Below are 12099 nucleotides of genomic sequence, written 5' to 3' on the forward strand. Positions count from 1 at the left end.
GAGTAAATGGTGACAGAATAAGTTGGATATATACATCGTACTTTACCTGCATAGTTACAGTACCTACAGTATACTCAGCAATAAATCCTATTAAGCAAATCTCAACTGCTTGATTGCTTATATCATCTCAAAATCCAGCTCTAATCTGCTAAATGCGACTATGATGAAAATATAAAATGTCCAATTTTTATAGGATGTCCAATCCTGCTCCTGGAGGGCCACTGTCTCCAATTAACTCAAATTAAACACACCAGAACCAGCTGATCAAGTTTACTAGGCATACTAAAAACTTGAGCTGTGTCTCATTTCGAAGGCGGCATCGTCCGGAGGTCGCATTTGTCGGCCGCATACGTCATGAAGGATGCCTAATTTCAGAACAGTAACCATTAAAAAAAAGTGACCGTTGTTTCTAGGGAAACATACATTTTTGTGATTTATTTTGGAATGTAGTGGTCAGTTTAATTAAATGAAGCAGCCTTCGAAACGTGACCTCCGGAGGACGCAGCCTTCGAAATGAGACCCAGCTCTGGTGAATGTGATTTCACCAAGTGCAACATGTTCCTGGATCAACATCTTTGTTGATCCTGGAACAACATTCCAATCTATCAATCAGATTTGAGGGACAAGTTTACAGTTTATGTGAAGTTTAGGCTCACAAGCAAGTTTAGGTGCTTCTACATCAGTGTTATAATTTCCCTCGGATTTTAGGGATAACTTATGGGTAGGCTATAGGGTTTGGTTTAGGGGGAAGGGATTAGGACTATGTTTTTGTAGGAATGTTGTTCCAGGATCACCAAAATATGTTTATAGGAACATGTCTTGGCAAATATCACGGTGACCTATTGAGGCAAGTTGGAGCTAAACTCTGTAGTACAGTGGCCCTCAGGACCAACTTTGGACACCCCTGATATAAAACATTTACATCATGACTTTCTGTTAATAAATACAAATACATTTGACTTGACTTGAATCTTTTGTTGACTGTGAAAACAGAGGTATACCATTTCCAGTGAAATTTACTTGAAATGTTGAAGCCAATTAAAATTAATGTGAGCAAAATGATATACACAACAGTTTTCCAATTGCTTAATTAGCCAAGACTGAAAAAAGTAACAGACCATGTTTGCAAGTCATTAACCAAGAGATATGACTTGATGATTTTTAAAACCACACATGAATTATCTCTGGTGCATTAGCCTTTTAGAAATCACTTATAGCATATTTGTATAAGCTAAAAGCCACGTTTTAGGTTTTCTAAATGTTTTATTAGCTAAAAAAATAAATATATATATATATATTTCTTAACGCAACTGCAATTTCTCTGATACTCCATCTGAGTTTTTTACACATGCTGAGATTCTCTGATTGGACCTTATGCATCTGCCAGATGTTTCCTTTGACCTCTTCTTTTTTTTTTTTTTTACTGAATTCTCTACAAATTCAAACAACATTATTGGATTCGTCACATTTCTATAAGTGTGCGCCTATGTAACAACACATGAATAGCCTACTATCTCTCTTCTGGATTTTAACTAGGTCAGATGAGCATATTTAAAGAATGTGGAAGTATATAAAAAGGTTGGCTCCAAAATAACTATTATTATTCCTACAGACAACGCACTGGGGTCTCAGGGAGCCCAAATATAAAGAACTTACAGCACACGGAGCCTTTCACAATAGGTAATAAAGACCCTTGACGAATAGATACGCATGCATACGATGGTTAATAGAGTGTTTACTGACACGAGCCCCCTAAGAGCAGGGTTGCAAGCATACAATTTGCGCAAACGCACGCGAGGAGCAGCAGTGGTGTGGTGGTGATGCTCGCTGCATGCCGCATGTCTTGCGTCGCATAGCGCACACACACAGACGGAAGCGGGCTCGTGTCAGCTGGAATCACCTTTACGCGTTATTTGGCGTCCAGTAAACGCGACGAATCCGAGGAATTTGGGTTCGACACACGCAAAAGCTGACGGGTTGCGAGCACCAGCACATTTCAATTAGCCTCTAACGCGTTACTTGAAGGTAAGAGGCGATGCATGCGTGTTTATGCAGCTGTGAGATATTTATGTGCGTCGCGGTCGTGTTTGTTTAATTTTCTGCTTTTGCCATTTAATGCATCGAAACGATCTAACAGGCGCCAGGGGTGAATGAGTGAGTGAGTGAGTGAGTGAATGAATGCCTGCATGTGACTGAATGAAAAGGTTCTCTCGCATGCATTACATGGCCTGATTATAGAACACTCTGCGCAGGTTAAGGGTGTATTAAGCTTGAATTAAAAACTGTATATTTGATGCATTTAAAGCCCTGACAGCCACTGTTACGAAAGCTTAGTGGTTACTTGTTACTCTCTGTTAATGGACAAACCTATGGTGTTGTGTAATGAAATTAAGAGATGCACTGATGCTTCTCAGCTTCACTTGAGAGATTTATTATGCGATTTGAGCGCAGTGCAAAAAGGGACTGCGTCTTTTCTCTGCGGTCTGTCGGAGTGGTCCACATTCACACTGGTGCAACATTAAAACACATATGAAAGATTCAAAATGGGATGCTATATATTAGTAGGGTTGGTTATATGTATCATGTTCTACTCATATTCTGTCACATCAAAAAGCTCGGGCGGACGAGATGTAGAATTAATGGCATGTTAACCAAACGCACAGATGGTGACACTGTGCTCTTCAACAGATCTTCGTCATTAAGACTTTTAATTCCTCCGTTTAGGATCATGGATCATTTTTCTGCATCGCTTCCCAGTGGTTTCCCTTCTCAAGGTCATTCGTTCAGCCATTGGTGCTTGAAAAAGCCCCAGTGCTATTACATAAGAATGACGATTGGGACGTGTGTAATAATTCCTGACTCTCTTTAATCAAAGCTGCATTCTTAGGAAATGTGTTCGAGGCTGCTCGGTTTTTTTCATTCTCAGTCGCTCGGCACATTTGATGCAGGAGAAGCTGCAAATACAGACTAGACGCTCCACATGGAAATAAAAAAGCTCCTCTCCAACCCCTCCCCGTTTGTAGCCTATTTTACCTGATGCCCATTTTTACACATAAACTCTTGTGACTGTGATCTATTTAGAGAAACACAACACGGTCTGGCTGATTGCAATGATCTGATCTCACTTGACATCCTTGTGTTCATATTTGTATAACTTGTACATTGTGTACTTTTATTTTGTGGAGCTACAGTAGTTGCAAATATACATTTGAATTCATATTTTAAATCATTGACATTTACTATGCATGACATCATGTTCTTTTCCTTTATGTAGGCCTATATTGGGTAATGGTCGATCAATATGAATTTTTTTAATGGTCAATGCTGATAACCACATCTAGAACAGGCCAATTTAATTAATATGTGATCATAATTTAATAACAGTTCATGATATGCACAAACATATTGGCTTCTTTCATACTATATTTAGGCTACTATAATATAAATATATATATATATATATATATATATATATATATATATATATATATATGAACTACAGATGTATCCACATCTGTTTATTGTTATTGGCACAGTTATTGGCTGATGCAATTATTTAAATTTGATATTTAAAACCAATTTTTGACTGGTATCTATCTATCTATCTATCTATCTATCTATCTATCTATCTATCTATCTATCTATCTATCTATCTATCTATCTATCTATCTATCTATCTATCTATCTATCTATCTATCTATCTATCTATCTATCTATCTATCTAAAGTTAGGAAACATTACTATTTTTTGTTTTTGAAAGAAGTCTCTTCTGCTCATCAAGCCTGCATTTATTTGATCAAAAATACAGAAAAAAACAGTAATGTTGTGAAATATTACTACAATTTAAAATAATAATTTTCTATTTTAATATACTTTAAGATATAATTTATTTCTGTGATGCAAAGCTGAATTTTCAGCATCATTACTCCAGTCTTCAGTGTCACATGATCATTCAGAAATCATTCTAATATGCTGATTTATTATCAATGTTGGAAACAGTTCTGCTGCTTAATATTTTTTGGGGAACCTGTGATACTTTGTTCAGGATGCATTGATGAATAAAAAGTTAAGAACAACAGCATTTATTTAAAATACAAATCTTTTCTAAACATATAAATCTTTACTATCACTTGTTAGATTGTTAGACAAGTATCACTTGTCACGAGATAGATTGTTAAAACATCTTTGCTGAATAAAATATTAATTTCTTTCAAAAAAGAAAGAAAAAAATGACTAACCCCAAACATTTGACCAGTAGAGATTTCTATATTAAATAAATGCTAACTTTTTATTCATCAAAGAATACTGAAAAAAAAATGTATCACAGGTTCCAAAAAGATATTAAGCAGCATAACTATTTCCAACATTGATATTAAATCATCATGATTTCTGAAGGATCATGTGAGTAATGATGCTGAAAATTCAGCTTTGATCACAGGAATAAATTACATTTTAAAATAGGCTATATTAAAATAGAAAAACATTATTTTAAATTGTAATAATATATTTTTTTAAATCTGTATTTTTGATCAAATAGGCTTGATGAGCATAAGAGACTTCTTTAAAAACAATATATATTTTAAATAAAGGAGTTTCTTGTAATTGGGTCCTGGCCTTATTGGCTAATAAAAAAAATGTTTTTTTTTTCAAAATCGACATAGATATTGCCAAGATATTGGAAGTGTCATTTCCAAAATATTCGGACAGCCTTTTCAATGCACACATTTTCTAATATTTTGAGTGATTTTTGGATAAATATTGTTTAAAATAAGTGCTAACTTCATCAAATGGGTGTGGAAACAATTTTCACTCAGAAATTGCTAGTAAAATTTCAGAAACAATTACAAAGAAACACACTGAATTAAACGTGAAATACAAAGACTAAAATAGTATTTTCCTGTACGATACTCCAAAAAAAAAAAAAAAATCTACAGTGTACATATTTCTATCATTAAGTTTAGAATGTATAAATAAATTTAGAAAGTATTATGTATATATCAGCCTCTATAGATATCAATAGATTTATCAATGCAGGTTTTTGATGGCCAAATGCTGATATAATCATCATTGGCCTATAACACATATGATCAACTGCTAAAAAAGATTATTTTGTGACAGTTTACGTTGTTGCTCCATTGTGGGATCAGTGCATATAGATAGATTACAGTTCAGACTCAAATTCACTATTCAGGAACAGAGCAGCTGTCAGAGATGCTGTAGTGTAACCATTAGCACGCTCTAATTAAAACACCACTATAGAACTACTTTGAAGAACTTTCTATCACCATATCATTTATTTCCTATGCAGTAATCATGGGAAAACAGAACAGCAAACTGACTCCTGAGGTGATGGAGGACCTTGTGAAGAACACAGAGTTTAATGAACATGAGCTCAAGCAATGGTACAAGGGCTTCCTGAAAGACTGTCCCAGCGGTCGACTAAACCTGGATGAGTTCCAGCAGCTCTATGTTAAGGTGAGAGACCATGGGCGTTTAGTCTAGCATTTCAACAAGTCAAACATCACTATTATTGGTGCACATACTTGGGACTTAAAGCGATAGTTCACCCAAAAATGAAATTTCTGTCATCATTTACAAGCCCTCGTGCTATTCTAAATTTGTATGAATGTCTGTCTTCTGTTCAACAAAAAAGCTTATATTTTGAGAAATGTCTCTGTGTTTTATGTGTCCATATAAAATGGGCTGCAATTCTTCCCAATTTCCCAACGTTCTTCAAATTATTGCCTTTTGTGTTCTGGTGAAGAAAGAAAGTCATACATGTTTGGAACAGCATGTGGTTGAGAAAATTATTACAGAATGTTTATTTTGGGATGAATTATCCCTTTGAAATTGGGCAGTTAACTCTTCCAGCAGCGTTTGCGCTCAAGACATGAATGGTTCCTCAAATTATAATTCATGTTTAAGAGAGGTGTGTTGGTTTTATCTTATCCCCTATCCAACAATTATAGTATTTATAGCTGGATTTTTTTTTTTAAAGGTCAGGAAAAAGGAGAAAGCTAACAAAAAAGAGTGACTGTGACAGTATGTTTAACTGAAGACAGTAGAGTTAAGCACAAACTACCATCAAAGCTGCAGTCTGTGAAATTTTATTCATAGAACAACTGTGACATTGTGAGATGTGAGGACTCTCATTCTACCCGTTGTGCGGCGGCCAGTTATTTTTTAATGAATTGCCATGGAATGGACCTGAAGCAAAGAACAGAACCTGCTGTGGCTGCTATAGAAAAACCAGACATGAAAATCAATAAACATACACAAATCCCTCTTAAAGGAACAGTTCACTCAAAAAATAAAACCGCTGTCATTATTCACGTCAATCCAAAGCTGTATGTGGACAGACGTTAAGCAGAACTTTTCATACAATGACATGTCATAGTGTCCACATCTACCAAGCTCCAAAAAAGACAGAAAAGCACCATGAAAGTAGTTGAATGACATGTGATATTAAGCATCCCAAGACATCTAAAGCCACATGAGAGCTTTGTGACTAAAATGTAAGCGAGTATTCACTAATACTCTTTGTGCCAGATATACTAACAGCTTGTGCCAGAGCAAACCCTCTTTTGGTCAGGATTTACTAAAGACACGCAGTGAAAAATCTGTCCTGAAAAAAGGCGTGGACATGGTTATTTTTGTGGCTGATCTTATTGCATATGCATTTGTAGGAGTTTCCCTTTCAGGTGCAAAATGTATGGCGGGGAGAGTATTTAAATCAATCATGCAAGGTGATTTACTAAGGTTTGCGCTAGTCAGTTTACTGGTATTTGAGCCATTATTTAACGCACAAAAGGCATGTCTTAAACCAGACGCTAATTTGCACTGCTCTTGGTACTGTAGATTGCGTTGGTCATAATGGAAATGATCCAGCTGCGTCTTTGTTCTTTCATTTGCTCATCGTCGTCAGTAGATCACATGCAGAACTTTACACTCCCATTGCTCTCATGCTAATTTACCCTGTTTAGTAAATCTGGCCCTTTGACTGCAGCAGAGGGGTTGAATAACTCAACTAAATTGGACTCTAACACAAACAAAGCTATTATATGACTTCAGATGACTTGGAATATAGTGCTAAATGTTGTGCTTCTTGGAGCTTGACAACCAAAGTCAATATGAAATATAGAGATATACTGTCAAAAATAACTGCATGAAGAATTATTTTCATGCAGTTTTGGGTGAACTATTCTTTTAACATATCACAGCAATTTCTAACAAACCCAGTCTGTCCAGATTCACTAGGTGGGGCTTTAAACTTTTAAAAATTGAATGAAAGATCATTATTTAATCAAAGACCATCATTACTAATTTAAGCGAAACATTGCCAAACCAATCAGCGGACTAAAATCTTTTTTTTTTCTTTGCAGTTCTTTCCTTATGGTGACGCATCGAAGTTTGCGCAGCATGCATTCAGGACCTTTGATAAGAATAGTGATGGCACTATCGATTTCAGAGAGTTCATCTGCGCCCTGTCCATCACGTCACGGGGAAGCTTTGAGCAAAAGCTCAACTGGGCTTTCAACATGTATGACCTGGATGGAGATGGCAAGATCACTCGAGTGGAGATGCTGGAGATTATAGAGGTACCAAAAATTGGTTTATTTGCATGAAACGAATGCCACCGGATGAACCTGTGTTTAAATAAGCACTTTCCACAATTTGTTTTGTACAAAACAGTACTGTCAACATAAAAAATTAATTTAAAAAAACAACAAAGCGCAAAATATTATATGTAATATTATATTATATGTTATATAAAATGTAACAATCAAGTTTACATTGGCTTCATAAAATAATTAAAAAACATGAAAAGCTAAACACACCTGATGCACATTCTTTGTTCTTCATTTTCTAGAAGTAGAGTTAATAAACATCTCTGGTTATGACTGTAACCATGGTTCCCTGAGAAGGGGAACAAGACACTGTGTCTTGGGTTGATTCACGCCATCGACGTGACCGGTGTCTGTAGCACATGTAATAAACATGCCAATTTTACTGTCCGACAACATTCAATGATGTCACTAGCGGAGCAAGAGGCGCATGTAATACATGTCATCAACTGTTTTGTCTGAAGGAGATGCGCAGGCAGGACTAAGACATGGCAACGATACACAGTGTCTTGTTCCCCTTCTCAGGGAACCATGGTTACAGTCGTAAACTGAGACGTTTCCTTTTGAAGTGGATCTTCAACAGTGCATCTTGGATTGACGCAATGGAGGACTAATACCCACGACACCATGCTGAAGGAATGCTTGTCTTATTAAGTTGTGAATATGCAAAAGCATAATGGGCAATAGTATAAGTTGACTCTACGGATTACTTAGCCAGAATCAGAGCGTCAATCAAGAGCGCATATAGATTGTCAAGTGGTACCACTCCCTGAGCCACTATCTTCAAATAATAGAAAATACTCAAGCTTCTATGCTTTTATAACAAGGGAAGTCCTGGCCTTTACAAACTTCCTCCCTCCCTAGCAGGGAGGTCATCTGCCAAGAGCAGAGCTCTAAGGAATAAATGGCTCAGCTATGTCAGCTTCTTTGCCTTGACACAGCCCTTAGGCTAAGGGAGTATCCGCCAAAGGAAGAATATTTTCAACCACAACCTTGGATATTACCACTAATTCCAGGGGGAATGCAATGAACATTTTCATCCAAAGGGATGCAAATATGTGGGTGGCAAAATATAGTTGCCAAAGATTATTGTCATCAAACTCCAACCCCTAGGGAAACCGCAGGGGAGCTCAAGCTCTATTTAAATGCTCTGGAACAATTAGGGTACTTTTCCAGGATCCATAAAAGACTCCATTCACTTGAGTGCAAAATAACAAGAAGGAATGCTCTTTATCAGGCAAACTACCTGGGTCATACTAGAGAGGCCTATAAAACACCCATCCAAAAGAGAGTATACATCCCTTCTTCAAGACCCAACAGTAGTTGGGAAGGGAGGTAAACGAAGTAGAGGGAATCTATACTGCCTTACATAACTCTGTTCACCCTGCATCAACCCTAAAGGGGTATCCCAAGCAACCATTTATAAGGGAATGTACAATTCTACTTTAGACCCTAACATAGGGGAGTATATATTTACATAGAACATAGGAGAATATAGTTTAACCCTGGAAAAAGATACTTCAGGATATTAGAGTGGACCATGAGAGATGCCAGAGACAATAAACCTGTGCCCACAACTACAGATCAATGCCACTCTCACCTTGGGGGGCCATGAATGGTAACGTAGAGTCTGTATAACGAGGTCCTTTACATTCTATCAATCTGACCCTGGACAGTGTGCCCAGAGGAGCATGCTGAACCCCAGCAGTACTCTAGACCAGATAAGGTAGCGTAACAACTTTTTTGCAACTCACACTTTTAGCATTAGTTCATGCTCTGTGGTTTAGGTCCATGAAGGCAGACCCCAGCCTCAGCGTAAGCAACCTTCCAGCAGCACTGCTGAGTGGAATTCATGGTGTGGAGGCCTGTCTTGCTTCCGTATATGCCTTGCCATGAGCCGCAAGGTGGTAAGCAGAGGAGACGGACCAATTTGATAACTTCTGCTTCCTCTCTTCCCACCTGTGACCCCACGATCGCTACGTTGCTTTAAACAGGGGCCTTTTTTTCCTATGTTTGCAGAAACAGGGGCCTCACTGCGGCTTCACAGAGTGAGTGCATTCAGCTTCCTTGAGAGGCAAACACACTCGCTCCATTGGCAAGGCAGGAGCCTTCAAAGAGGATACAGCACCAGGAGAGAGATATTTCGCAAACAACTCTTCAATTGGGGCATACTCACATATGTCACATGCTCATGCCACATTAGTCATTCAGGTCAGAAGTGGCCACAGAGTGGCTTCCTGAACTGACATGAAAGCAACAGAGCTGACAGTAGAAGCCCAAAAAGGGAAATACTTCCTGTAAGACTCCTCCCGTGCTTCGCCTACAATCCCGGTGATCTATCCTGCCCTGCCACCTTGGCCAAGCGAGGTTTAGACGCTCGACTCTCAATCGCCAAGAGAGAATCAAGCGTGGGCAGACACAAAGAATGCATTCAATTCCCTCTAGAGCCAAACACTAACACAAACACTAAATTCCTATCAATCTATTGAGAATCAAGTGAGAACAGAGCCTCTTACTGTGAATGCATAACTGAGTGCCTCTAGCTCCATCGAGGGCCGAAAACGCTTGTGTAAACGCTGGATTCCTATCCCTCGGGAGATAATCAAACAGGAACAGAGCTTATTACCATGAATGCATCATAATGAGCACATCCAGTTTCCTCCAACAATGTTTATCTTACACACCCATACAAACAAGCGGTTCCTGAAGACAAAAAAGCTGATGAAGTGTATTATAGGCACCCTCTAATACTCACAGGCACTCCGTTATTTACGTCATGGACTGTCGTTGGCCAATAAAATTGGCTTGTTTGTCACATGTGCTTCAGACACCGGCATTCCCCATAGCGTCAATCCAAGACACAGTGTTGAAGTTCCACTTCGAAAGGGAACCTAAGAGAAGGTACACCGCCATCTTGCTCTGACGAAAGTGACTTTAAAGCACCTGACGTCATAAACACGACCTAATATGTTTGGTGATGCCAGTAGCACAGAAATCACACACTTCAACTTTATAAGAATGATGCTCTGATGTGTATATCGGAATCTTAAAGCCTTCTCATGCCATTAAACCTGAGTCTTTTCTCCCCTCTGTGTGAAGGCTATTTATAAAATGGTGGGAACCGTGATAATGATGAAGATGAACGAGGACGGTCTGACACCAGAGCAAAGAGTGGATCGGATCTTTAGCAAGATGGATAAAAACAACGACGACCAGATCTCACTAGATGAGTTCAAAGAAGCCGCCAAGAGCGACCCATCCATTGTACTGCTCTTGCAGTGCGACATGCAGAAGTGAGGCTGCGCATGCTAGCATGCTCCGGACTGAACGAGTTAGCTGTTTCCACTCTCATTTCCACAAGAGTAACATGTTTGGACTACTTTTAAATGAACTTTCTTCTTGTGATTGAACAACTAGTATGCATGAGAATGTTAAATGCTAAAGAGTTTAGAGTATATCCATTTAATTTCCAACATGCAACAACGTGAGACGTTTAAATCAGACAAGTCCAGTTGTTTTCACGCATTCATCGTCAGTGAAGTGCTCCGCCGTATTTCATTTCTAGCTGCAATACTTCCTATCACACACACTACGTTTACTGCTGTATTTCACGCAGTAATTTGGGTTACCGAAATCGAAATGTGTCACACTAAATGTTACGATGAAATCAGTGTTGAACATCAATACTCAAAATTAAGGAGGGTGGAGAGGTTTATGCAGCCCTCCTTCCAAACGTGCTTGTACTTGAGAATATAAATGTAAGTTATTTGCATGCATGTCCTAAGTGTAAAACCTACTCTCTCTTCATTTTGGCAACCTTGACAAATAATACAAGGGAGGCCTTATATAAACGATAGTGTCAATAACAATACTAATGTGTGAGATTTACATTTGTTACTCATCTATCCATTAGATGTCCTCCCTTGGGTGCATGTTTCCTCTTAAAAGACTTACCATTTGTGTTGTAAAAGCTTTCAGTAAGACACACGTTCCAGCCCTGCCTCCATCTTTGTTGAAATTTTGCATTATTTGCATCTGCCATTGGCTTCTGCTGGTTTCACCATATTTTGCACTGACACAAGGACATAATAACCAGTATAAAACAAAAGCTTCTTTTTCAAACATTAAACGACCACTAACATCGTTCTTATTGCGTTATGCTCTTTTTTTACTTTGCGCGGTATCATTGTCACATGCATGAATGGTTGCCTATGAAATTGTTTTCAGTAATAATGCAGAACGGGCAATATAACATTTTAAGTGAATTTTCCCTGGAGGGCGTTTAGTAATAGATCCACTTCCCCTAGTATTACAGCAAATCCTTATCCAGAATGGGTTTGGTACACATTTAATCATAGTGTGCTGCATTTTTATTGGACCGTTTTTTTTGTTTTTGTAAAACAATATTTCTACTCGAGTTCTCAACATTTCAAATAATGATTTTTAGCTACATAGTACCCTCTTTAATTTACTC

General features: G+C 38.1%; 1 protein-coding gene across 2 annotated transcripts; it reads left to right on the plus strand.

Annotated features, from left to right (window-relative positions):
• The first annotated feature begins 1547 nt into the window (after positions 1–1547).
• Positions 1548–11771, plus strand: vsnl1b (visinin-like 1b). Of its 2 annotated transcripts, none has more exons than XM_082144248.1 (4): positions 1548–1680; positions 5309–5475; positions 7383–7598; positions 10725–11771. In XM_082144248.1, the coding sequence occupies exons 2-4, from the start codon at positions 5314–5316 to the stop codon at positions 10920–10922; spliced, it is 576 nt and encodes a 191-aa protein (XP_082000374.1). In that variant the 5' UTR covers positions 1548–1680; positions 5309–5313; the 3' UTR covers positions 10923–11771. The 2 variants fall into 2 exon arrangements, with proteins under 2 accessions (XP_082000374.1, XP_082000373.1); XM_082144247.1 differs by lacking the exon at positions 1548–1680 and adding an exon at positions 1755–2025.
• Positions 11772–12099: the final 328 nt, after the last annotated feature.

The sequence above is a fragment of the Leuciscus leuciscus genome (genome assembly GCF_965113295.1).
Source record: "Leuciscus leuciscus genome assembly, chromosome: 17".
NCBI lineage: Eukaryota > Metazoa > Chordata > Actinopteri > Cypriniformes > Leuciscidae > Leuciscus > Leuciscus leuciscus.

Coding starts and splice junctions, on each gene's coding strand:
- vsnl1b (XM_082144248.1), top strand. CDS start 5,314: ATGGGAAAACAGAACAGCAAACTGACTCCTGAGGTGATGGAGGACCTT. Junction 5,476..7,382: donor TCCAGCAGCTCTATGTTAAG/GTGAGAGACCAT, acceptor TTTTCTTTGCAG/TTCTTTCCTTATGGTGACGC. Junction 7,599..10,724: donor AGATGCTGGAGATTATAGAG/GTACCAAAAATT, acceptor CTCTGTGTGAAG/GCTATTTATAAAATGGTGGG.